The 26,876-nt window shown below is 42.9% G+C and overlaps 2 protein-coding genes and 1 non-coding gene across 4 annotated transcripts in view; 2 read left to right on the plus strand and 1 right to left on the minus strand.

Moving 5' to 3' along the window:
* Positions 1 to 7,272: 7,272 nt before the first annotated feature.
* MRPL51 (mitochondrial ribosomal protein L51) lies at positions 7,273 to 8,408 on the minus strand. The gene is made up of 3 exons (XM_028121146.2): positions 8,193 to 8,408; positions 7,999 to 8,109; positions 7,273 to 7,590 (listed from the first exon to the last, which is right to left on the minus strand). Exons 1-3 carry the CDS (start codon positions 8,269 to 8,271, stop codon positions 7,394 to 7,396), a joined length of 387 nt encoding a protein of 128 aa, XP_027976947.1. The 5' UTR covers positions 8,272 to 8,408; the 3' UTR covers positions 7,273 to 7,393.
* A 118-nt stretch (positions 8,409 to 8,526) lies between these two features.
* NCAPD2 (non-SMC condensin I complex subunit D2) overlaps positions 8,527 to 26,876 on the plus strand; it is a 28,996-nt gene continuing 10,646 nt past the window's right edge. Inside the window, exons 1-13 of one of the 2 annotated variants that reach the window (XM_028121147.2) lie at positions 8,527 to 9,276; positions 9,847 to 9,996; positions 18,734 to 18,809; positions 19,091 to 19,149; positions 19,636 to 19,814; positions 20,124 to 20,266; positions 22,386 to 22,513; positions 22,586 to 22,709; positions 22,882 to 23,029; positions 23,988 to 24,185; positions 24,507 to 24,641; positions 24,739 to 24,826; positions 24,924 to 25,104. In XM_028121147.2, coding sequence (XP_027976948.1) covers positions 9,870 to 9,996; positions 18,734 to 18,809; positions 19,091 to 19,149; positions 19,636 to 19,814; positions 20,124 to 20,266; positions 22,386 to 22,513; positions 22,586 to 22,709; positions 22,882 to 23,029; positions 23,988 to 24,185; positions 24,507 to 24,641; positions 24,739 to 24,826; positions 24,924 to 25,104 — 1,586 coding nt within the window. In that variant the 5' untranslated portion in view covers positions 8,527 to 9,276; positions 9,847 to 9,869. The remainder of the gene's footprint in view (positions 9,277 to 9,846; positions 9,997 to 18,733; positions 18,810 to 19,090; positions 19,150 to 19,635; positions 19,815 to 20,123; positions 20,267 to 22,385; positions 22,514 to 22,585; positions 22,710 to 22,881; positions 23,030 to 23,987; positions 24,186 to 24,506; positions 24,642 to 24,738; positions 24,827 to 24,923; positions 25,105 to 26,876) is intronic. The other variant, XM_028121148.2, reaches the window with a different exon arrangement.
* On the plus strand, positions 19,231 to 19,559 carry LOC114222627 (small nucleolar RNA U85). Its single transcript, XR_003611980.1, has one exon. It is a non-coding gene; the product is annotated as a small nucleolar RNA U85 (small nucleolar RNA).

Here is a 26,876-nt window from a genome sequence, read left to right on the forward strand (position 1 = left end):
TTAACTGTTCTAGATTTTTTGCCTCAAATGTTATTTTTAAAATGCATTTATGGGGCGCCTGGGTGGCTCAGTTGGTTAAGGGACTGCCTTCGGCTCAGGTCATGATCCTGAAGTCCTGGGATTGAGTCCCACATCAGGCTCCCTGCTCAGCAGGGAGTCTGCTTCTCCTCTGACCCTACCCCCTCTTGGGCTCTCTCTCTCTCACTCTCTCAAATAAATAAATAAAATCTTTAAAAAATAAAATAAAAAATAAAATAAAATGCATTTATGAGCTGACAAGGAAATAAAGACTGTCTAGACCAAAAACTAAGTTAAAGCTGGTACTCAGAGAGATAAGCTGAGCACTGAAGCCTGTTTTGCCTTATGGGCATTTGCTAAAAAGTTGAATTTAGGCATGGTGATGGCCTCACTGGATGCCATGGTGGCAGAGGAGACAGAGCTCAGGGCTTTTCTAGGGTTGGAAATCTAACAGAAAGTCCCCACCATAAAGTCAGAACCCCTATATTGTCATGTAAGAGTGGATTTAAAATATACTCACACCCACACTGCGCTAGGAGACTTCATAGAACATTGTTTATCTGGAACCTAGGTGCCTAGTAGAGATCTGTTATTTTTTTTCTTTTAAATACTAGCAGAGAATTTATAACCACAAGTGTTGTTTTTCTGCCTGAATTTTTTGTTGATCCTAACAACAAAATGGTAAGAATTTAAAGTGGTTTTAGGTTAATAGTGCCACCAAACTCCAGGCAGAAGCAATGCAATCCTCTCTGGATGAGCTCATCCTCAATCTAGGCCCTGGGGAATTTCCACAGATACAGTTCCAAGAAATATAAATTGTGGTCAAAAATTGCAAACAAATAAGAAACAAGGTTCCAAGAGCAAGAGCCAACAGAGATAGAGATAGAGATAGGAAATAAGAAAGAAAGTTAGAAAATCAAACCAAATAGTCCAATGTCCGACTAATAGGAGTTCTAAAAAGAGAAAACAGGATATGAGATAAAATGAGAAAACAGGATTATAAGAGAAATACAAAAAAATTTTCCTGAATTGAACAAATCCTTCTGGATTAAATAATGTGCTGTGTGCCCAACACAAAGAAAAAAAGAAGCACATCAAGACACATTTTTACGAAATCAGAATATTATGGAAAAAGAGAAGATCCTAAAAGAATTCAAAAAAAGGGGGGAAAAAAGGAAAAAGAATCAGAATGGCATCTCAATACAGTATTAGAAATAGAAGACAGTGTGGCAGTACCTTTAAAATTCTGAAGAAAAATGATCATTAATCTAGAATTCTCTACCAACCAAACTATCAATATAAGATCAATATAAAAAATAAGATCAATATATATCAAAAGGTAGAATATAGACTTCTTTCAGCATCAAATTCTTACCTCCCTTTTCAAGTAGGCTACTACAAGATGTGCTCTGGCAAACAAGAAAGAGAAAGGCAATACATGTAGGGTATGGAATGCTGGATCCACATACTGGTGAAAGAAAATTCTTGGAATGGTAGCTGTGCCACAGACCCAGAAACAATGTGTCCTGACTGAAATAAGAGGTTAGAAAAAAACTGGGAAAGTCTCCAGAGAAAAAAATTAATAAAGTATCTGACATATTTAAATATTTGAAAAATAATATGAACCATTATTTTTACAGGTCTGATGAGATGTATGGAAAAAAATTAGAGCTAGATACAAAGAAAAAAGGCAATTACTAACTTAAGGAAAAACAAAAAGCTAAATAAGAAATAGAAGTTACTTCACATTTATGTCAATTGATTTTTCAACAAGGGTGCCAAGACCATTAAATGGGGGAAAGAATAATCTTTTCAACAAATGATCCTGGGACAAATGGATGTCAGCATGCAAAAAAATGAATTTGGATGGCTTCCTCTCACCATACACAAACATTAACTCAAAATGTATCAAAAACTTAAATGTAAGAGCTAAAACCATAAAAGTCTTAAAAGAAAACATAGTTCTATGTCTTCATGACCTTGGATTGGGCGATGGTTTCTTACATATGATAACAAAGGCACAAACAACAAAAGAAAAAATACACAGGACATCAGCAAAATTTAAAACTTGTGCTTCAGGGCACCTGAGTGCCTCAGTCAGTTAAGCCTGTGAATCTTGATTTTGGCTCAGGTCATGGTCTCATGGTTGTGAGATCTAACCCCGAGTCAGCCTCTGCACTCAGTGCAGAGTCTGCTTGGGATTTACTCTCTCCCTCTCCCTCTGCTCCTCTCTCTAAAATAAATAAATAAATAAATAAATAAAATCTTAAAAATAAAACTTTTGTGCTTCAAAGAATGTGATCAAGAAAGTGAAAAGAATTCACAGAATGGAAGAAAATATTTGCAAATCAGATATCTGATATGGTAATTGTCTAGAATATATAAAGAACTCTTCCAACTCAATTATAATAAAAAAGTTTGAAAATGGACAAAGGATCTAAATAGATATTTCTTAAAAGAAGATATGCCAATGGACATTAAGCACAAGAAAAGATGCTTTACATCATTAGCCATCAGGGAAATACAAATCAAAGCAACCGTGTGATACTACTTTATGCCCACTAGAATGGCTACTGTGAAAAACAAAAACAAAAGCAAAACAGATAATACCAAGTGTTGCCACGCATGTGGAGAAATTAAACCCTCATACACTGCAGGTAGAGATGCAAAATAATGTGGTCAATTTGGAAAAGAGTTGGCAATTCCTCAAACAGTTAAACATAGAGTTACCATATGACCCAGCAATTCCACTTCTAGGTATATATGTAAGAGAAATGAAAATGTCCACACAAAACCTTGTTACATGAATGTTCATAGGCCACATTATTCAGAATAACCAAAAAGTAAAAACAACCCAAATGTCCGCTAACTGATAAATGGATAAATATGGTGTGGTATATCCATACAATGGAATATTATTCAGCAATAAAAAGGAATGAAGTACTGATACATGCTACAACATGGATGAACCTTGAAAGTACTATGCTAAGTTTGAAAAGCCAGTCATAAAGGATTAAATATGGTGTGATTCCATTTAGATGAAATATCCAGAATAGGCAAGAATCTATAGGGACAGAAAATGGATTAGTGGCTGTCTAGAACTGGGAGGGAGGGGAAATTGAGGGTGGCAACTAAGGAGTATAGGGTTTCATTTTGGAGTAATGATGAAAACGTTAAAAAATTGAGTATGATGATGGATGTACAATTCAGTGAATATACTAAAAGCCATTGAACTGGGCAAATTGTATCTCAATAAAGATATAGAGTTTTTAAATAAGAAACACAAGTTATTCCACAGTACACTAAGTAGTAAACAATATTGACGTGGTCCTAATAATGTAGATATTGCCTACTGATTTAAGCCAAAATGCTGAGATAACTGTGATGAAGAGGAATGGGGGTGGGGACTATAAGAAAGGAAGGGATTGAGAAGTATAAATCCAGTTTCCTGACAAGATAACTAATAGAGGCCACTGGCTTTGGGAAGAGTCCCAAATCAAACCTGGAGAATCTACTGAAGCTATAAAGAATCATAAATTTCAAGAACTAAGAAAAAAGCAAAGGAATGTGGTATATATATTGGTAGATATATATACCAGTGGTGTATATATATGTATCGGGGAGACTGAAGACTATAGTTATGAGTTGAATTGTGTCTTTCAAAAATTTTTATGTGAAAGTCCTGGGGAACCTGGCTGGCTCAGTTTTTGGAGCATATGACTCTCGGTCTTGAGGTTGAGTTCGAACCCCACATTCAGTGTAGAGATTACTTAAAAATAAAATCTTTTTTTAAATTTTATTTTATTATGTTATGTTAATCACCATACATTACATCATTAGTTTTTGATGTAGTGTTCCATGATTCATTGTTTGCATATAACACCCAGTGCTCCATTCAATACATGCCCTCTTTAATATCCATCACCAGGCTAACCCATCCCCCCAACCTCCTTCCCTCTAGAACCCTCAGTTGGTTTCTCAGAGTCCATAGTCTCTCATGGTTCATGTCCCCCTCCGATTTCCCTTTAAACAATTTTTTTATGTTGAAGTCCTAACCCTCAGTACCTCAGAATGTGATCTTATTTGGAAATAGGGTTGTTGCAGATGTAGTTAGTTAAGATGAAGTCATATTGGAGTAGAGTGGGCCCCACTCTGGTATGACTAGAATCTTTATAAAATGGGAAAATTTGGAGACACGCACACAGAGAGAATGCCATTTTAACATGAAGGCAGAGATCAGGCTGATATGTTTACAAGACAAAGAACACCAAAGATTGCCAGCAAACCACCAGAAGCTAGGAGAGAGGCATGAAATAGATTCTCCCTCATAACCCTCAGAAGAACCAACCCTGCTGACACCTTGATCTCAGACTGCTAAGCCTCTGGAAATGTGAAACAATAAATTGCTGTTGTTTAAGCCACCAAAGTTGTGATATTTTGTTATGGCAGCCCCAATAAACTACTATGTACAGCTATCTTGAACTACATTATGTTTTATACCCCAAACCAGCAACAAACATATATATTGTACATGTACATTACATATGATTATATAATAGGTGGTGAGAATACCAAAAGGACTTGAGGGTGTGTAAAGTTTGACCTGTTATAATAAACACTGATAAGTTTAAGAAACTAACAAGACTAAATAAGTGTGTTTCTTAGGATATGAATCATCCTAGGGGTGACTGAATGGCTCAGTCGTTGGGCGTCTGCCTTCGGCTCAGGTCATGATCCCAGGGTCCTGGGATCGAGCCCCGCATCGGGCTCTCCGCTCAGCGGGGAGCCTGCTTCTCCCTCTCCCACTCCCCTTGCTTGTGTTCCCTCTCTCACTGTCTCTCTCTGTCAAATAAATAAATAAAATCTTAAAAAAAAAGAATATGAATCATCCTAGACAAAAATAGAACATTTTTGGGGCATGTGGGTGGCTCAGATGGTTAAGCATCTGCCTTCGGCTCAGGTCATGATTCTAGGATCCTGGGATCGAGCCCCGCATCAGGCTCCCTGCTTGGCGGAGAGCCTGCTTCTCCCTCTCCCTCTACTGTTCCCCCTACTTGTGCTCTCTCGTTCTGTCAAATAAAATCTTAAAAAAAAAAAAATAGAACTTTGTTTTTCTGATAGACCACATCTTTACTTATCCATCAAAAGATGTGTTTCATTTTTTTATTCCTTTTTCCCCTATTCCCCTCCCGAGCCACAGACATTACAAATTGCTTGATATAATTGTTTTTGGAAAATGTGTACTATTATCTGTTCATGTACTTTTAATTTACATACATGATGTTTCTTTTTTAAAAGATTTTATTTATTTATTTGAGAGAGAGAGAGGGCACAAGCTGAGGGAGGGGCAGAGGGAGAGAGAGAAGCAGGCTCCCTGCTGAGTAGGGGGAAGGGTATAGGGAGAGGGAGAAGCAGACTCCTCAATGAGTGTGGAGCTCAACATAGGGCTCCATCCCAGGATCTTGAGATCATGACCTGAGCTGAAGTCACTCTTAACCAACTGAGCCACCCAGGCACCCCCCCACATTTTCTTTATTTATCAGTTGATAGACATTTGGGTTGTTTCTTCTTAAAGATTTTATTTATTTTTTGACAGAGAGAGACACAGTGAGAGGGAACACAAGCAAGGGGAGTGGGAGAGGGAGAAGCAGGCTTCCCACAGAGCAAGGAGCCCGATGCGGGGCTCGATCCCAGGACTCTGGGATCATGACCTGAGCCAAAGGCAGACGCTTAACGACCGAGCCACCCAGGCGCCCCTTGGGTTGTTTCTTCTTTTTGGCTATAATGAGTAACAATGCTATGAACATTTGTGTACCAGTTTTTGTATGAACATGTTTTCATTTGTGTTGGATATATACCCAACAGGAGTGGAATTGCTGGGTCATGTGCACCACTGAGCACTCTTCTCTTCCCTGCTTGAAATGTTCTCCCACTTCTTTCTTCCCTTACTGAAATCCAACCTCTTCTAGGACACCTCTCCTGATTAGGCCAAATACAGTCTCTTATCTAGATCATTTATCTCCGTGTCAGAAGTTTCCAAACATGGCTAATTAAAATTACCTGAGGGATTTTAATCAGAATTATCGAAAACTAGAGGAGTAATACTTTGAATAAGTAAACACCTGGAAACAATCTAAATATCTATCAAAATGAAACTAGTAAACCATTATGGTATAGAATGTGAGGATATAAAATATCCAAGTTATATTAAGTAAATAAGAAAGGTAGAGAACAGTGGGTATGGAATCCTACTCTTCTCAAAAGGAGATATACAGTTAATATATGCTTGCACGGTATATGTCCAAAGGACTAAAAAGAATCTTTTAAGAATGGTTGCCTCTGGGGGCGCCTGGGTGGCTCAGATGGTTAAGCGTCTGCCTTCGGCTCAGGTCATGATCCCAGGGTCCTGGGATCGAGTCCCGCATCGGGCTCCCTGCTCCTTGGGAGCCTGCTTCTCCCTCTGCCTCTCTCTCTCTCTGTCTCTCATGAATAAATAAATAAAATCTTAAAAAAAAAAAAAAAAAGAATGGTTGCCTCTGGGAAAAAAGAGTGGTGACCTCTGTGAAGGAGCACCAAAAAAACAGGCTGTGAGAAAACTTTTTACCTGATTACCCTTTAGTAATTTTAAATTTTGCATTGCATGTATGGATACATTTTTTAAATGTGTCTAAAAAAACGACACATAGATGTGCAAAACAGCTCAGCCCTACAGATCACAAATCTTTGGAGGCAGGGAGCAGGCTTTTAAAATTATGAAACTACCAGGATGATTCTGATGATCAGTCAGGCTTAGGATGTAAACCATTCATATGGTACTCAATGCCTCCTTTTAAAGTGTACATGTGTGAATATATCTTTACTCCCTAACTAGAAAAGCATATTATCTATTACATTTTGTTATTCCTACAGTTCTCAGTTCAGAAAAGGTACCCAATATTTTTGATGAGAATAATGCAGAAGCATAATTCCACTTATCTGTTATATTTCAACTAATGTGAAAGTGTTTTTAAAAATACATTTAACAGAATTATGAGGCAATTAAAAATACCATTTTCAATATATGAAGGGCTAAATGTCAAAAAGTGCCAACAATGATTTTTCTTTTTTAAAAGCTATAGGTATGGCTCGTCTGCAAAGGGCAAGTGGTTAAGTTCAAACCTAAGACTATAGGACTTACGGATGACTCAGACTTTAGAGTCTACAGGAATGAGTAAAAGTAGCATCTAGTGTAAAATAAAGTGTGTGGATAACAGATTCCAAAGAAGCCCCATTTTATTACAAGGAGCATACACATTCCTTTCCTTATAAGGAAAAGTACTGTTCCCCTTCTCCGGGCTGATAGATGTGCCTCTTCCACAGTTCCCAGCTTTCTCTTCTACCGATACTTCCCATGTCGATTAAAGTGTTTGTAGAGGTAGTTTATGCGTTTGTTAAGGTTGTGCAGGTCATCAAGGAACATCCTATTTCCAACCATTTTCTTCTTTCGGATACAACGTTGTAATTCATTCCCCTTCCAGCCTCGAAGCCATTTGGGGCCCTTGATCAGTTCTTTGGGGTGCATTTTGAAGTCTCCTGTGTAATGTGAGAGAACGTATTAGTTCCAAGACAAGAGGGAAGTGAGCCTCAACCCAGTTAAGCCTTCAGCACACAGTTGCACTTCCCTGAGCTACACCTACAGACAAGACATATTACACCACATGTTCAAGAGCACAGACTCTGGAGCCAGGCTCCTTGGGGTTCAAATTCTGGCACTGCCATTTACTGGCTTTGGGAAAATCACACAACGTCTCTGTGCCTCAGTTTCCTTGGCTGTAAAGTGAAGAAGTTATTATAAGGAATAACAGCACCGAACACAACCTAAATAGACACGTACGTGTCTGCTCTTACGATTGAGCACGGCACCATTCCTACACAGGTGGAAAAAAATCTTTACGGCACAAATGCCATTCTGAAATTCTGTGCCATGGAGTCGCGTCTTACCCAGGATCCCGATATTGTCATACACCCCGAACATGGCCCTCTTCTCGTTCCAACGATCAACCACTTTGGGAGGAGGGAGGGTGAGCCTTACGTGGAACATTCTAGGAATACCTAAGGATGGAGAAGAAATGGAATGAATATAAGCCCCTTACAGGCAAGCAGTTCTCGGGGCGTTTTTCTACATCAGCACTTACCCAAAGAGAAGCTTCTGCAGGCCAAGGGCACCCGGCCCCATAGGACCCTTCCTGCCCCCATAAAGAGGCTCCCTGCCATTGCTCTCGTCTCTCCCCCCACAACAGCACCAGCACAAGCATAAGAATAGCGTCGCACGTGGCCTTCAAGGAGCTGACAGGGACCTTCCACTCTAACGTCAGAGGCCACTAGGTGGAGGCAGCCATCTTGGGCCTCACCCCGCCTCGGCCCCTCCTTCCCCCGCCATAAGCCCCGCCCTCCGGGTTCCGGTGTACGAGGCCTTGACACCCTCCCGCCCCGCCTCGCCTCGCCCCGGCATTTCCGGTTCGCCCGCGGAAGTCGTGGACCGTCAGAAGTGCTGAGTCGCTCGTATCGTCGTTGCCTGGGATGCCCCCAACGTGAATTTCAAGAAAATTCACCCTTTCCTGGGGGGTCCCTCAACTGTGAGGGAGATGAAGGTGCAGACCCTGGAACCCTGAACTTCCTTTTTCTGTGCCTCACAGCAGTTTTGCGCTGTAGCTGTTTGTATTACCCCTTTCTACAGGGGAGGAAATCTAAGGCTCAGAGAGTGAAGTAACCTGCTGGACGTCACATAGCGGAGGCGATGGCGGAACGTGGATTAGAGCCTGAGCCTCCTAAACTCCCGGCTTGGACTTGCCTCCTGTCCTGGGAGGGTGACTGAGTGGGTCCCCAGCCCAGGGGCACTACCACTCCCGGGTTAGAAGGGCAGCAGAACCCGGTGGCCGCGAGGCGAAGGGGGCGGGTACTGGACCTAGGCCCCGCCCCTCCCTCGGCGCCGCTGCCCGGCTTCCCGACTCCTACGATGTGATTGGCCGGTCCCCGCAGTGAGTGTCGCGATTGGCCTCCTAACGGCCGTTGAGATTTGAACTCCACGTTTGTGGCTTTGCCCGCGCGGCGCCTGGCTGTGTAGCGGTGTTTTGCGTCCGCCTGCCGGGGATTGGCCGGTTTCTCTGCCCGCTTCCGAGTGCTGCCGTGCTCGTTGGTGCGTATTGTGCACTCCGTGTTTTTTCCTTCGTTTCGGCCTCACGACCTGAGTCGGAGGAGCGGCGGGTGAACTCTTCTGAGGTGTGGTGTTCATGGGCAGCGGGGAATGAAAGACTGGGCGTGTTGGGGACGGGGCAATATGACGCGGTATTAGGCCGCGTAGGAGAGGCGGGGAGGTTCCATGCGTATATCTTTGGGGTAAGATGTAGAAACAGTAAGTTTTACAGATCCGCTACGGAATATGGGCAAATCGCTTAACCTTTCTTAGCTTCAATTTCCTCATGTGTAAATTGGGTTATGTTATTATGCATTCCTTGAGATTGGCATTTGGAGAGCTATATCAGATATGATGTCCATTTTCGTATCCCTTGACTCATTTGATCCTCACAACAACTTTGTAAAATAATCAGAGATTAGTAACTCCGTTTTGCAGATGAGGTTCACGGGGTTATGTGACATGACCAAATGGCAGAGTCACAACTAGAATTAGATTCTAGTCCAGGGTTGATCTCACATCCTCTAAGATAATGTTACCAGCTTGATAGAAGTTTGATATAAGCATCATGTATTGGAGAGGGGAGGAATAATAGAACCAGATAAAAAGACAGGCCTTAGATATAGACCCTGACCTATTTGCTGTTTGGTTTCCAGCCTTGTGAGCCAGTGGGAGAAAGATGTCTCCCCAACTGTATGAGTTCCATCTGCCCTTATCCCCAGAGGAGTTGTTGAAAAGTGGAGGGGTGAATCAATATGTTGTGCAAGAGATACTGTCCATCAGAAATCTTCCATCACAGCTTAGAGGTAAGACTCCATAGCTGCTACTGTGCCTAGCACTTCGAAACAACCTTCCCACATGTAATTATATTGTCTGTCTGTTCCACTACACCACTAAGCTCCATGAGGGCAAAGAACTTGTCTTGCCTAGTCACTGTTTTTTTCCTAGCATTGCTTGGGATGTATTATATGGAGAGTATACACATTGACCTCCTTTCCTCAATTATTCAATAAACAGTCTGCGTGTATGTGGGTACTCTTTGGACAAAAACTTATTTTTGATCTTTACCTCTTATAAACTAAAATTAAGTTCTGGTGGATTTAAAGGTTATAGACTTTCTCAGAATGTGTGGGACTTGACCTGACTTGTTTCAGGTAATACTTTTTTAAAGTCTAGATCTCTTGTTTCCAAGAGTGCACTAATGGGGGGGGAGGGCGGACGACAAATACGTACAGCTGCAACACTGAACAGTGTATGGACAATGAAGGTTATCCATTGAAACCTACAGATGAACAAGACAATTTATACATTATCAGCGAGACCCCATAATATCACTATACTTATTGGAAGTGGTCTTCTATCAATTAGGTTGCTTTGGAGAGGTACATAGAGTAGAGATTTAAGACTCTGGAGCCAAGCTTTCTGAATCTGAATCCTGGCTCTACCACTTTGACCTTGGACAAGTTACTTATTCTCTCTGTGCGTCAGTCTCCTTGTCTGTAAAGATAGGGATAATAACTACTTCGTTTGTTATCTCCTACAACAAGAAGGGTTGGTTAATGCAGCAGCTTGATAATTTAACTCCAGCTTGTTTCCTCTTGGCCTTCCCATCATGGTTGCTAGATGGTAGCTCCTTGCTCTGATGTCCAGAGTTAGAAAAGGTGATCCTTTTTTTTTATCTTATGCTTTTTCTTTTCTTCTTTCCTTTTTTAAAACTTTACCAAAAGCCTCCCAACAGATTTAGCCAGAATTGGGTTTTGCCTGTTTCCCTGACTAATTACTGGTAAGGGAAATGGAATCACCCAGATTGTCTAAATTGATCAAGATTATTATCTAGGAGCCTCCCCAAACCTAGACATATCACTATTTGGTAAACAAAGAAGGCAGAGTGTGGCAGTCAATGGGTAGGTGGCTAGCCAACAGTATCCACTGTAGGGGAGAGGTAGACTGTTCTCTCCATACTGTATTGATATAGGCATCACCAGTTGCACAGGCTACACTGTAGTCAGTTGTCTTTCAGTTATTATAATGCATAATTTTTTAAATAATTACTCTAAGAGTTCTTTTCATAACAATTGCATTGCTTTTGGTGTTTAGAACCCTAACTATAAGTTCTGCAAGATCAAATCACTTGGGCGCCTGGGTGGCTCAGTTGGTTAAGCGACTGCCTTCGGCTCAGGTCATGATCCTGGAGTCCCAGGATCGAGTCCCGCATCGGGCTCCCTGCTCAGCGGGGAGTCTGCTTCTCCCTCTGACCCTCCCCCCTCTCATGCTCTCTCTCTCTGTCATTCTCTCTCTCAAATAAATAAATAAATAAAATCTTAAAAAAAAAATCTTTAAAAAAAAAAAAGATCAAATCACTTAATTTGTTGAACAAGTATTTACTGACGATACACTGTGTGCCAGGCACTGTTCTGGGTACTGGATACACAACAGTAGACAAAACAGACAAGTTGACAGAGTTCTTTCTCTCAAGGTTCTCAAGAAGGAATAAATACAAATAGGGGATTTATCAGATGGTTGCAAGTGCCAGGGAGAAAAAGAAGCAAGATAAACAAGATATGGCATGGTGGGGTAGGAGCTGCATTTCATGTTGGATGATAAGAGAAGGCTTGCTGATAGGTGATGTTCGAGCAGAGGCCTTAAAGGTGAGGAAGTGAACTGTGCCAATTCTCATAGGCATTCTAAGCAGAGAGAAAATCTAGTGCCGTGGCTCTGAGGTGGGAAAATGCCAATATGGTTGGAGTAGAGTAAGTTAGGGCAAAAGAGGTCAGATGAGAAGTGATGCAGATTTCTCTATAGTCATGCTCTTCTAAGTGTGGTCCTCAAACTAGCAACATTAGAATCATGATTTAGGAACTTATCAGAAATCCAAGATCCAACTCGGAACTACTGAATCAGAAAATCCATTTTTTAAGAAGATCCCTAGGTAATTCAGATGCGCATTTAAGTTGGAGAAGCACTAATCTAGAGTCTTGTAGGTCATGGTAAAGATTTAGCTTCAGTGTGAGTGAGTTTGAAAGCCATTGGGTTTTGAGCACAGGAGTGACACAGTCTGACATTTTAAAAGTATCCCTGTTGTTTTGAATAGAGTAAGGGGCAAGGGAAGAAGCGGCGAGACTAGTTGAGAGGCTAATACAGTAGTACCAGGTAGCTTGCCTGGGGCTGATAGCAGTGGAGGTAATCGTAAAAAGTTAGGTACTGAACATATGTTGAAAGTCGAGCAAAAAGGATTGTTGATGGATTGGCTTGAATTTATAGGGTTGGAGAAAGAAGAATCTAGCATGATGACAAGGCTTTTGGAAGAATGGAGCTGCCATTTACTGAGATGGAGCAGGTGTATTTACTTTTTTTTTAAGATTTTTATTTATTTATTTGAGAGGCAGAGAGAGAGGTTGAGAGAATGAGTGGGAGAGGGGCAGAAGGAGAAGCAGGCTCCCTGCAGAGCAGGAAGCCTGACAGTGTGGGACTGAATCCTAGGACCCTGGGATCATGACTTGAGCTGAAGGCAGATGCTTAACTGACTGAGCTACCCAGGCGCCCGAGAGGAGCAGGTTTAGTCTGTTGGTTGTAGAGTTCTGGAGTTCAGGGGAGAGGTGCCAGCTACAGTTATACATTTGGGGTTTGATATTCAGCATTGTAGAGGGCATTTAAAGCTATGAAATTTGAACGTAGATGGAGAAGAAAAGCAATTTAAAAACGTAAGATCTGAGACAGCTTCTGGTAGAAGCTGGGAAGATGAGAAAGAAACCAATAGGAGAAACTGAGGACCAATCATTGAGGCAGAAAGTGAACAAGAGGTGCTAACTGGAGGCTAAATTATGAGTACATTTCAAAAAGAAAGGGAGAGCTCAACTGCAAGTTAATGACTGGACTTCACAATGTGGCGATTGCAACCTTGGGGAAAGCAGTTTCAGAGGAGTGGTGGGGGCAAAAGCCTAATAGGAAGAGGTTTATGAGAAAATGGGAGGACAGTTTAGATAACTTATCGTGGTTGTTTTGCTTTAATGAGGAACAGAGAAAAGGGGTGGTGGTAGAGGAGGAGATAGAGTTGAGGGAGGATTTTTTTGTAAGATGGGTGGTATTGCATGTGTATGTGCTGAATGAATGGAAGTGATCAGAGAGGGAAAGGTTGATGATGCAGGAGGGAGAAGGGATGAGTGTTGGGGCAGTATCTTTAGTAGGTGAGAGAGTGTGTGATCTGGTGCACAGGGGGAGGAGAAGGTTTCATTAGAGCATGGGATAGTTTATCCACAGCAGCAAAAGAGAAGGCAGAGTACGTGGGCACAGATGCAGATAATGCAGGAAGATACGGATCTTGGGGCGGCTGGAAGTTCTCTTCTGTGTGATTCTATTTTCTCCATGAGATAGGAAGTGAACCCTTTAACTGAGAGGGAGCTGGGGAAGAAGATCTTGATCTTCTGAGCAGAGGAAAAGTATGAAATAATTGCCTAGAAGAAAGTGAGTAGGGCTGGGAATTTGTAATAGGCCTAGCAAGAAGTACTAAGGGTCTACTTGTGGTTAATGGGCATAAGTTTAAAGTGAGAATAGTTGGCATGATTGTGTATTTTTGTCAAGGCATTTTTATTTGTGTGGTTACAAGAATGGAGTAAGCAGTCAGTTAGATTTAATCCAGATTTGCCAGGGGAATAAATGTGTTGTGAATTTGGGGGGCGGCATAGCAGGGGGGAGGGGCAGAGGGAGAAGCAGACTCCCCGCTGAGCAGGGAGCCCGATACGGGACTGGATCCCAGGACCCTGGGATCATGACCTGAGCCGAAGGCAGACACTTAACCGACTGAGCCACCGAGGTGCCCTGTGTTGTGAATTTTAGTGGAAAAAATTAGAAATACCATAATGTCTAACAATAGGGGCACTTGGCTGACTCAGTCAATAGAGCATGCGACTCTTGATCTCAGGGTCATAGTTCAAGCCCCACATTGGGCATGAAACCTACTTAAAAAAAAAGAAATACCATAAGGTCTAATGATAGAAGAACAGTAAGTTAATTAAGATACATAGATTCAGTGGAATATTATGTGACCATTAAAAATTATTTACAGGGGCGCCTGGGTGGCTCAGTCATTAAGTGTCTGCCTTCGGCTCAGGTCATGATCCCAGGGTCCTGGGATCGAGCCCCACATTGGGCTCCCTGGTTGGCGGGAAGCCTGCTTCTCCCTCTCCCACCCCTGCTGCTTGTGTTCCTTCTCTCGCTGTGTCTCTCTCCGTCAAATAAATAAATAAAATCTTAAAAAAAAAAAAAAAGGACCTTTAAAAAAATAAAATAAATAAAAATTATTTACAGAGGTTTCATAATATGCTTATTGTAATTTTAAATTTTAAAAAGCAGAACAGAGAAGTGAATATGTGATATGGCCTCAACAGCAGAAATGCTGTGCATACAAAATAGACAAAATTTAGCCAGGTGTTAACAGTGCTTATGTCTTTCTCTTTTTTCCATTTTCTGTATTTTCCAGATCACAGAAAGAGGTTTGTAAGATTAGTTAATAGTTTACATATACTGAGTTACATTGTGTGCTAAGTATTGTTCTGATTGCTTCATGGGGATTATCTCTACTAAGCTTTACCAAAAAATTCTGAAAAGCCCTATAGGTGTGATCTTTTATTACACCCAATTTAGAGAAGCGGAAACAGACTTAGTAAGCTAAGTAGCTTGGCCTGGTAAATGTTCAAGTCAAATGTAAATCTAAAGCAGTCTGACTGTAGACTAGATCAGTGGGTAGTGCTTCAAAGAATTAAAGAGATATGTGGACCAAGAAAAATCATTGGTTGTAATGAAAAAATGGGTAGTTGGTAATCTTTGAGAGAATAGTTGTTAGATTGGTAAATCTCAGAAACAGATTTCAGGAAATTGAAAGAGGAGACACAATTTAAAAGTGATATGATAGCACGGTCAAATGAAAGGCATTGAGCATTTTTGTTTTGTTTGTTTTAAAGGGAGTCCTGGGTGGCTCAGGCGGTTAAGCATCTGCCTTCCGCTCGGTTCATGATCCCAGGGTCCTGGGATCCAGTCCCATGTCGGGCTCCCTGATCATCGGGGAGCCTGCTTCTCCCTCTGCCTTCTCTGCCTGCCGCTCCCCCTGCTTGTGCTCTGCACCCCCCCCCGCCCCGCTTCCAGACAAATGAATAAGTAAATCTTTAGAAAAAATAAAGGGAGGCCTGAGCATGTTGGCACAATAAGAGCAAGTCCTGGACAGGATAAAAAGCAAAGGTGAAAAAGAGGAGATAAATCTTCGGGGCAGTGGGACAGGTTAGCTTTAGAAGAAAGAAACTTTTTGCTTGAGACTCAGGTAAAGAATGGGAAGATGTTGGCAGAGACGTTTGTTGATAGGGAGGCAGGATTACGAGAGAACCTGTGCTTTGGGTCTCGTTCTTTTTGGTAAAGTGGAGAGCAGTCATCTATTAAAGTCAGAGAGGCATAGGGTAAGAAGTATAAAGGAAGAGGAGAATGTGTTATGATTATAGTGCTAGGGAGGCTGTAAGAACTGGAGGAATAAGACAGCTTGTTAAAAATCACAGAGGAGGGGCGCCTGGGTGACTCAGTCGTTGAGAGTCTGCCTTCAGCTCAGGTCATGATCCCAGGGTCCTGGAATCGAGCCCCACATCGGATTCCCTGCTCAGCGGGGAGCCTGCTTCTCCCTCTCCCACTCCCCCTGCTTGTGTTCCCTCTTTCTCTGTCTCTCTCTCTAGCAAATAAATAAATAAAATCTTAAAAAAAAAATCACAGAGGATGGGGCGCCTGGGTGGCTCAGTCGTTAAGCATCTGCCTTCGGCTCAGGTCATGATCCCAGGGTCCTGGGATCGAGCCCCATGTCGGGCTCTCTGCTCAGTGGGAAGCCTGCCTCTCCCTCTCGCACTCCCCCTGCTTGTGTTCCCTCTCTCGCTGTCTCTCTCTCTCTCTGTCAAAATAAATAAAATCTTTTTTTAAAAAATCACAGAGGATTTGTACGTAGTTGGACATCCTAACATTATAATCAGGTCAATGCCAGCAGTGATACTTGGAGTACAAGATTCTGGCTTTACTTTCAAGGCAAACCAACTTGGTATTGCAGAAAAGAAGAATTTGGTGGAATTCTTTCCTTCCCTGTCCTCAGAAAGAGCTTGATGTATAACTTGGGTCAAAACCTAATTCCCATACTGCCTTGTCACTCCTACATGTTGTAAGACATAATTCAACTCTACTCCCTTGATACTGAAGTGTTTATCTAGAAGCGGTAGGATCAGGATGAAAAGAGCACTGGGCCTGAGAATCAAAAGACACTGGGTTTTCAAAATGTAATATAAAGTGGTAACAAATACGTTATAAGTGTTTCACATAATCACATTAATGAGTCGGGAAGAAAAGAACTAACCTACGTAGCTTTGAAAAGCAGTAGTATTTTGACTATATACTCTGGAAAAAAGAACTTTACACAATTATTGTAAGCTAACTTAGTAAACATTTTTTTATAGGACTATAGGTTAGCAATTCTGAAACTTTTTTTTTAAAGGTTTTATTTATTTGACAGAGAGAGACACAGCGAGAGAGGGAACACAAACAGGGGGAGTGGGAGAGGGAGAAGCAGGCTTCCCGCTGAGCAGGGAGCTCGACGTGGGGCTCAATCCCAGGACCCTGGGATCATGACCTAAGCCAAAGGCAGACGCCCAACGACTGAGCCATCCAGGCATCCCCTGAAACTGTTTTATACTAGGATTAAGTAAATATGTAAATGAACTCATTTTTTAATATATACACATATAAAAATAGATGTAGGGGATATGTGTGCCTATACACATACATGCCTGCTATTCTCTACTGAGGGCCTAAAAACTATGATACTCCAATAGCAGTCAGCCTAACTAGTGCCTTGAACTTGGTTTCTAGATGCCTTACTTCCATAAAGAAAACCAGGACTCTGTTGAGCATGGTTGATTCCAGGACTGGGCCAGGGAAAGTACAAGATGAGCCTGGAATATCTTGTGGTACAAGAAACTGGGAGAGCGAAAGTAAAGGGAATATGTTGAAAGGACACAGGTCAAGTTGATGGCACTCCCAATGGTCAAGTATGGGATAATTTGAGCAACAAAATAGATCGTAGGAGGAATGGATTAAAACAGAATAAAAGAAATGTCCATGGGTCTACTCCAATTTGAATAAATAACTGAGGGGAGGGGCACCTGGGTGGCTCAGTTTGTTAAGTAGCTGCCTTCGGCTCAGGCCATGATTCCAGGGTCCTAGAATTGAGCCCCGCCTCAGACTCCTTGCTCAGCGGGGAGCCTGCTTCTCCCTCTCCCTCTGCCTGCCTCTCTGCCTACTTGTGCTCTCTCTCTATCTCTCTGTCAAATAAATAAATAAAATCTTAAGAAAAAAATAACTGAGGGGAAAGGGATAGCTCATCCTTCTAGTGACATTCCCATTAGTGTAGAAGGAATGCTGGAGATGGAAAAATCACCATATATGGGCACCGGGCTGGCTCAGTTGGAAGAGCATATGACTCTTGATCTTGGGGCTGTGAGTTCAAGCCCCGCATTGGGTGTAGAGATTACTTAAAAATAAAATCTTAAAAAAAAGAAAGAAAAAAGAGAAACCACTGTATAGTAAATACCTCAGTGATAATTGTGGCAATCAAGAATCATGGACAGATGCCTAAAATAGTGGGCAAAATGTGATGAGAGACAGGATATTTGCAGAGGTGCAAATATCTCCCCACAAGATGCTTAATTACTGCAAAGGGGAAAATAGTAACTTTACAGAGGAGATACCTACCTTTGACTACCAAGTGGTCAAAGTTAACATACTAATAAGGTATTGATATCATGTACTTCTTGGTATGATGCATTGAAAAGACCCAGCCTCCCTTCTGCATTCATCTTGCCAAAAATGCGTAACCTCAATCTAATCATGAGAGAATAGCAAACAAACCCAGACCAAGGGACATTCTACAGAATAACTGAATAGCACACTTTGAAAGTGTCAAGACTGAAAGGCAAAGATGAGAAGAGACTAAGGAGACATGACAACTAAATGCATTGTGGGATCCTGGATTGGATCCTGGACCATGAAAAGGACTTAAGTAAAACAACTAACAGAATTCAAATAAGGTCTGTAGATTGATTAATAGCATTGAGTTAATGTTAATTCCTTAGTTTAGAATAGATTCTTGTGCTGTAGTTATGTAAGATGTTAATGTTATTAGAGTGAAAAGTATAAGAACTTTGTATGAGGGCACCTGGGTGGCTCAGTCGGTTAAGTGTCTGCCTTCGGCTCAGGTCATGATCCCAGGGTCCTGGGATTGAGCCCCACATCGGGCTCCCTGCTCGGCGGGGGGCCTGCTTCTCCCTCTCCCCCTCCCCCTGCTTGTGTTCCCTCTCTCGCTGTGTCTCTCTCTGTCAAATAAATAAAATCTTAAAAAAAAAAAAAAGAAATGAACGGTCTCTTTTTGTGATTCAAACAATAAAAGTAATTAACTCGATTTTCTGCCGTGAATAGAATTTACCAAAAAGCCCTCTCCTCTTTATTAATTAGTTTCTTTCATCTTTATAGCATTTCAGGCTGCCTTCCGAGCTCAGGGGCCCCTGGCTATGCTGGAGCACTTTGATACTATCTATAGCATTCTACAGTAAGTATAAAGCACCTAGCTGGCTGGTACTTTTAAGAACTGTTCGCTGTCGACCCTAATTTTGCATGTTAGTCCTGAAATTCCAAGTTATAGGTTCACTGATAAAGGCTTTGGGTGCTGATATCTCTACTAATGAGCATTGACCCCAACTTAACACCACATTTATTCAGTTGAGCAGTTTCACAGATATTTTTAAGTATTAGATTCTTCAGGTTTGATCTGACCTAGAATGGGCTCTGCAGTTTCCTGTCTCACCCCCCCACACTTTCTTTCCCTCATAGTCACTTTCGAAGTATAGATCCTGGCCTCAAGGAAGATACTCTGGAATTCCTGATAAAAGGTGTTTATGGGTCAGGGGGTAGGGGATGGAAGGTGTTTGTCGCTGTTTGTTTGTTTGCTTACTGTTTCCTACATTTTATCAGCCACGTGATGATATCAAGGCTGTGGTGATTCAGTTGGTTTGGCTAAGCCCGGGTACCTTTGACCTATTAAGGTCTGTAATCTTGGTGGGCAGTACAGAGTTGTGTGTGTTCGCTGTAAGGGCAGACCAACAAGAAATATTCCCTACTTTTGAACTACCTCTCTTCAACAGAGGTGGTTCTTCCAGTCTCCAGAGAGAAACTGGGGTAGCTGGAGTGAGAGAGTGGGGACAGGGCATGTTCAGGGTATCGAGGTCGGAGGTCCCAAAGGACTTGGCTTGTGTTGTGACCACTGAGAGATGAAACACAGATCTTTGGTAATCTGATGGCTGCAATTGCCGGGTGTTTTGAAGTCAGGGTGTATGAGGAAAGTGAATGAAGCCGACTCCAGATTCTGCCCCTCGCAGTGGTGTCCCGTCATTCCCAGGAACTTCCCACTATCCTGGATGATGCAGCTTTGAGTGTGTCAGATAGGAGCGCCCACCTAAACGCTCTCAAAATGAACTGCTATGCTCTGATCCGCCTCTTGGAATCCTTTGAGACCATGAGCAGCCAGACAAGCCTCATGGACCTGGACCTTGGGAAGGTAATTTGAAGTTTCTGGCTCACTTAATATGGGGACTGGACAGATAGGGGGATGGATGGGAAAGAAGGGACTCCAACAATTCTGGGAGTCCCTTCTGTCCTTATTTACGGTTTATGGGAAAATACTCAAAAGTATCACAGCATATTCTTCCCTGACAAGAAACTCTTCTATATTTTGGAATTTGTTTATGTCTTCTTTGTTAGTTTCTACCTTGTCTCAATACTGGGTAGTTTGGGCACTCAGACTCGCAGATCTTGACCCGATTTGTTTTCTTATTTTTCCCTACATGTCCATATGGTCCTTTTTTAGGGAAAGAAAGCCCGGGCCAAGACAGCCCATGGCTTTGACTGGGAAGAAGAGAGGCAGCCAATTCTTCAGCTTCTAACACAGCTGCTCCAGTTGGACATTCGTCACCTGTGGAACCACTCAATAATTGAAGAGGAATTTGTCAGGTGGGTGGTTAAGATGGCTACGGGTAATTGTGAGCTATGAGGAACAAGTACCCTGTTGCTAGATATGTCTTCTTTCTGAATACTTCATTTCATGCCTCACTTCTACATAACACGTAGAAGTCCACTCATTAACACTGAATTAGGAAGTAGATGACAAATGTTAGAAACTGCCATGAATTTCTCATCTTTAATGCCCATTTATTCATTTATGACGTAGTATTTGCTGAGCATGGCTGGGTACATGGCTGGTATTATGACAGGCACTGGAAACAAAAGTTTCTGCCCTCTCAGAGTTTATATTATAGAGCAGAAGATGATTTTTAAAATAAGTAAAATAGGGGCCCCTGGGTGGCTCAGTCGTTAAGCGTCTGCCTTCGGCTCAGGTCCTGATCCCAGGGTCCTGGGATCGAGCCCCACATCAGGCTCCCCGCTCAGCAGGAAGCCGCTTCTCCCTCTCCCACTCCCCCTGCTTGTGTTCCCTCTCTCGCTGTCTCTCTTTCTGTCAAATAAATAAGTAAAATCTTTTTTAAAAAATAAGTAAAATATATGGTGTGTTTTATAGGTTATTACTGTGGAGAACAAGAGAGGAGGGGATGGGGAGTTTGATGGAACAGAGTTGTGATCTTAAACCAGCTGTTCTAGCAAGACCTCTTTGAGGTGGTGACATTTGAGCAAAGACCCAGAGGAGTCCATGTGAGCCATGAGAGGATCTGGAGGAATAGCAAGGGCAAGGAATGGCACAATGGAACAGCGGGTACAAAGACCCCGAGGAGGGCATGTGTCTGGCACGTACAGATGATAGCAGCGAGGCCAGAGACAGGGCAGTGGGGCAGATGAGAGGGACAGGCGGTGTGGAGCCGACTGTGCAACTGTTTGGCCATCATGGTGACTTTGGCATTTTCTCAGCGTGACGTGGGGCCACTTGAGGATTCCAAGCAGGTGAGGTGGTCTGACTTGGGCTTTAACAGGATCATCGTGCTCTGGCTACTGTTACATTACTAAGAAGGGAAAGGAAGAAAGCGGGACACCAGTTAGGGGGCTGTTGCAGTGACTTGGGCAAGAGATGGTGGGAGTTTAGAGCCAAGAATGGCAGTGGAGATGGGGAGAAATGCATGGATTCTGTACCTGTTTCCCGAAGGTAAAGCTTACAGGACGAGCTGACAGATGTGTGTGAGGTTTGAGGGAGAGTCAAGGATGACTCACGCAGGGTTTGGGCCTGAGCTTTCAGAAGAACGGAGTTGGCAGTAATTGAAATATGGGGAAGACTGTGGGGCATGTTTTCAGGGGGACAATTAAAAGTTCTGCTTTGGATATAAAGTTTGAGATGCTTATCAGACATCCAAGCAATGTTGTCCGACTCTGATGTTGAATATACAAATCTGGAGTGTGGGAGAGAGGTTTGAGCTAGGATACCCATTTGGGAATACAGTGTATTTATATAAATGGTATTTATGGCCCCAAGACTGAATGAGATTACTAAATCAGTAAGCGTAGCTAGAGGAGAGCAGAAATCCTTATTGTACCCTGGGGAGGGGAGTCTGGCATCTGGCCAGATGAAGTGTGTTTCCAGGAGAATGGCGTGATCAGCTGCATCCAGTGCAGCTAAAAGGTTGATCCAGATGAAGACTGAATTAACCATGAGAAGTCTTTGGTTACTTTCTCCTACCTTTTATCATATATTTGGGTTCTGTGTAGGCATCATAACTGGTTGAAAGTTGGTAATTTTGAAAGACAGAGTACCTATCTAGAGTCAGCAAAGCAAAGCAAATTGGCGTAGAAGGTGATTAGTGGAATGAAGAAAGGGACGCCTGGGTGGCTCAGTCAGTTAAGCGTCTGCCTTCATTTGGGGTCATGATCTCGGGGTCCTGGGAACTGGCCCCGCGTCGGGCTCCCTGCTCAGAGACGAGTCTGCTTCTCCCTCTCCCTCTGACCCTTCCCTCCACTCATGCTCGCTGTCTCTTATTTTCAAATAAATAAATAAAATCCTTTGAAAAAATAGAATGACGAAAGCTAGAAGCCCCTGTCTTTGGGGGCAGGAGAGGGAGAATGAATGAGGCAGGGCCCCAATAGAATGGGTTGCACACAGCTGACTTCATCATCTCCCTCCCTTCCTTCTCAGTTTGGTTACTGGCTGCTGCTACCGCCTCCTGGAGAACCCCACCATTAGTCACCAGAAGAACCGCCCCACCCGGGAGGCCATCACACGCCTGCTCGGTGTCGCCTTGACACGTTATAACCATATGCTCAGTAAGTTAGCCCTCTGCTTTGCCCCACGTTTTCCATTTTGCCTATGATTTCTCACCGTTAGTACGTCCACAGGTGCCACTGTGAAGATCATCCAGATGCTGCAGCACTTTGAACACCTGGCCCCCGTACTGGTGGCGGCTGTGAGCCTGTGGGCAACTGATTATGGGATGAAGAGCATAGTGGGGGAGATTGTAAGGTGACTCTTCTCTAAGTTTCTGATTCTCCTCTCCCTCAGGGGGAAGATACAGAAAGACTGGAAGTACATTCTCTGTGCACGGTAGATTTCTTCAGATATGAGATAGCAGTCTTACTTTTCCTTACTAGGAACTGAATTTTCTTGCCGTGGCTGTGTTTTCTTCCCTGCATAGAGAGATTGGGCAGAAGTGTCCCCAGGAGCTGAGTCGGGACCCTGCAGGGGCAAAGGGCTTTGCAGCCTTCCTGACAGAACTAGCGGAACGCATCCCAGCCATCCTGATGTCCAGCATGTGCATTTTGCTGGATCACCTGGATGGAGAGGTACGTGGTCCCCTGGGGATCTCAGGTTTTTCTGGGGACTTTTAAGTCCATTGCTGAAGGCTGTTTCTTTTAACAAGAAGATGGCTTTCCCATGAAGTCAGGTTATCTAAGCATAACTCGGTGGCAGTTTCTTCCTGCAGAGAAGCAGATAAATTTCATTGACTGAAGAGCCATTTATTGATCCCCATTTCAATATCAGTTGGTTTTATCCAGGTCTGATGGGGGGGCTGGCAATTCCGCACCTTAGGTCTAGTGAGAGTCACTCAGCTGTGATTCTGAGTCCCTTCCATTCCTCAGGATGAAGCCCCTTCCGTTCTTCCTACCACCTCGCTCGCCTGCACTCTAAACAATGCCATCTCTCAGTTCTTTCTGCCTGGCTGCCTTCCAGATTGATGCAGGGCACTTCTAGGTGAATGTCAAGGACAAAGATAGTCTACTCAGTCATCTAATCTACTTTAACTTCTTGTGCAAGACCCCATTCTCTGGCTTCTGGCCTGGCAAAACCCCAATCCTTATTCACCTGATTCTGCAGTGGACTTGCTTGGCACCCTAGGGCTTACTTGTGCTTCTCCATGTCTCATTTTTTTGTCAGTAAAATGTGAGATGAGGAGTGGGGGGAAGAGGGTGTTTTATTAGTAAGGATCAAAGGCTTTGAGGCCTCCGATGAAAGGTAGAAATGAATGCTTTTCAAATGTGTATAGATGTGATGAGCCTTATGGGGAAAAATTGTTTGGGGCTCTTGTTTATTTTTTCCCTGTGTTCTCTGAGCAGACAAGGCCCCTTCCAGTGACCTCAGGGGTGAATACGTAAGCAGCTGACCAGAAAAAGTCATAGTGAAGCAAACTTACCCTTAACTTAAGGCCTTGTCACTTGTGCCTCGACAGGCTCAAGAGTTTGGGGAAGGAGAGTTAGGATTGGAGCGCGGAGCCCTCAGACCAACTCTGGTTCTCTCCCTTAGAATTACATGATGCGCAATGCTGTGCTGGCAGCTATGGCAGAGATGGTCCTGCAGGTTCTGAATGGTGATCAACTGGAAGAAGCAGCCCGAGACACCAGAGACCAGTTCTTGGACACCTTGCAAGCCCATGGCCATGACGTCAACTCCTTTGTGCGGAGCCGTGTTTTGCAGCTCTTTACCCGAATTGTCCAGCAGAAGGTGAATAACCTGCATGGTAAAGACATACAGTACTCTGTGTACAGGCCAGAGAAAAAAGGAATCCAGTGTCCCACAGAAGAGTCCAGGATTCAGATTGTTACTGGCAGTAATAAAGGTCTTCCTCTACCAAGGACAAGAATGCCTGGCTCCGTTTAAGGATTACACTGTATCTTAACCACTACAAAGAGAAATTGTTTTATATCTCATAGAAAAGTTTCTTTAGAATGAGCGGGTAGTTATGTAGAGCGTACTTCAAGATCATCTTGAGCAGAATGGATGATGTGGGATGTGAACCCCTCCTTCTCTCCCTCCCCCACACAGGCTCTCCCCTTGATGCGTTTCCAAGCAGTGGTGGCCCTAGCAGTGGGACGTCTGGCAGACAAGTCAGTGCTAGTATGTAAAAATGCCATTCAGCTGCTGGCCAGCTTCCTTGCCAATAATCCCTTTTCCTGCAAGGTAAGTAAGCTTGATCTACCCAAAAGAGAAGGAATTAAATGGAAATAGGGATCAAATTCTCTAACTAGTGACCCTGCAACTCATTTGACCTTGGCAGCTTAGTGACACTGACCTCGCTGGACCACTGCAGAAGGAAACCCAGAAATTAAAAGAGATGAGGGCCCAGAGACGAGCTGCAGCTCCTTGTAAGTAGTTCCTGCGTAGGATTCCTCACCCGAGACATCCGGCTCCCTGCCGTCAGAAAGTCCGAGGAAAGAGTCTAAGTGAGACTTTCTCATTCAGCTGCAGCGCTGGACCCAGAGGAGGAATGGGAAGCCATGCTGCCAGAGTTGAAGTCTACTCTGCAACAGCTGCTAAAGCTTCCCCAGGAAGAAGAGGAGATTCCTGAGGCAATTACTAATACAGACACCACTGAAGATGTGAAAACACGCATCCATCAGTTGCTTGCCAAGGCTAGTTACAAGTATGTGAAAGATTCTCTAATGACCTTTTTATGCTTAGAATTAACTTTTGAGGAACTAGTGTTTCTTTAAGATGAACTTTACTTAGGGTATGCTGCCACCAGGTGATGGTAGGTGTTTTCATTGTAGTAATGGCCTGAACACCAGATTTATGCCAAAGGCATAGTCCACAATTAAGCCATGCTTTTCTACTTTTAGAAATGTTTAAAGAGACTTCACTAACAACTAACTGTAAATAACATTATAATTAAATATGCAAAAGCTCTCCACTCGAAGAAGAGAGCCTATAAGTATAATTCTAGTTCTGTAGTTTCAAGTAAGTTGCTTAAACTTCTTGGGCCTCAGTTTCATTATTTGTAAAATAAGAAATTGGTGAGGGGCACCTGGGTGGCTCAGTGGGTGGAGCATGCGACTCTTGTTGATCTCAGGGTCATGAGTCCGAGCTCCACATCAGGTGTAGAGATTACTTAAAAATAAAATCATTAAAAAAGAAATTAGACAGTACATTCACATGGTACAAAATTTAAAATTATAAAAAGGACATGTATTGTAAAGTGCCTTCCAACCCTATTTCCCATCCACTTAGTTCTCCTTTCCACAGGGAAGCAACATTCTGAGTTTATTGCATATTCTTCTAGAGATAACACAGACATGTTGTGAAACGTATGTTCTTTTCCTCCCCTCCTTACGCAGATGATAGAATTTTCTACCTGCTGGTCTACCACCTTGCTTTTTTTCACTGAACCATGTATCATAGTGTTTTTAATATTTATGCATAAATAGCTGCCTCATTATTTTTTATGGCTACACGGAATCCCATTGTATGGATGTACCATAAGTTAACCAGTTATTGAACACTTATTTTTTGCAAACTTTGACTTAGCAAAGTTTTTTATTGTTATGTTAATCACCATACATTACATCATTAGTTTTTGATGTAGTGTTCCATGATTCATTGCGTATAACACCCAGTGCTCCATGCAGAACGTGCCCTCTTTAATACCCATCACCAGGCTAACCCATCCTCCTACCCCGCTCCCCTCTAGAACCCTCAGTTTGTTTTTCAGAGTCCATCGTCTCTCATGGTTCATCTCCCCCTCCGATTTCCCCCCCTTCATTCTTCCCCTCCTGCTATCTTCTTTTTTTTTTTTTAACATATATTGTATTATTTGTTTCAGAGGTACAGATCTGTGATTCAACAGCCTTGCACAATTCACAGCGCTCACCATAGCACATACCCTCCCCAGTGTCTGTCACCCAGCCACCCCATCCCTCCCACCCCCCCACTCCAGCAACCCTCAGTTTGTTTCCTGAGATTAGAATTCCTCATATCAGTGAGGTCATATGATACATGTCTTACTCTGACTTATTTCGCTCAGCATAACACCCTCCAGTTCCATCCACACCATTGCAAATGGCAAGATCTCATTCCTTTTGATGGCTGCTTAATATTCCATTGTAGATATACCACATCTTTTTTATCCATTCTTCTGTCGTTGGACATCTTGGTTCTTTCCACAGTTTGGCTGTTGTGGACATCTTAGCAAAGTTTTTAAGCAGATGTTTGATGTAAGTAGGTTTGTGACCTTTAAAATTTGGAAAAGCCTTGGGCGCCTGGGTGCCTCAGTTGGTTAAGCGACTGCCTTCGGCTCAGGTCATGATCCTGGAGTCCCGGGATCGAGTCCCACATCGGGCTCCCCGCTCAGCAGGGAGTCTGCTTCTCCCTCTGACCCTCTTCCCTCTCGTGCTGTCTCTCATTCTCTCTCTCAAAAAT

This window comes from Eumetopias jubatus, unplaced genomic scaffold (assembly GCF_037043125.1).
Source record: "Eumetopias jubatus isolate StellerSeaLion01/CBP00866 unplaced genomic scaffold, mEumJub1_p1.0 scaffold_8, whole genome shotgun sequence".
Taxonomy (NCBI): domain Eukaryota; kingdom Metazoa; phylum Chordata; class Mammalia; order Carnivora; family Otariidae; genus Eumetopias; species Eumetopias jubatus.

Bases quoted from the DNA above. Each gene is read 5' to 3' on its own strand.
- MRPL51 (XM_028121146.2), bottom strand. From the start codon at position 8,271: ATGGCAGGGAGCCTCTTTATGGGGGCAGGAAGGGTCCTATGGGGCCGG. The intron at 8,110-8,192 runs GTAAGTGCTGAT...CTCCATCCTTAG, and splicing joins CTGCAGAAGCTTCTCTTTGG to GTATTCCTAGAATGTTCCAC. The intron at 7,591-7,998 runs GTAAGACGCGAC...CACATTACACAG, and splicing joins TGACAATATCGGGATCCTGG to GAGACTTCAAAATGCACCCC.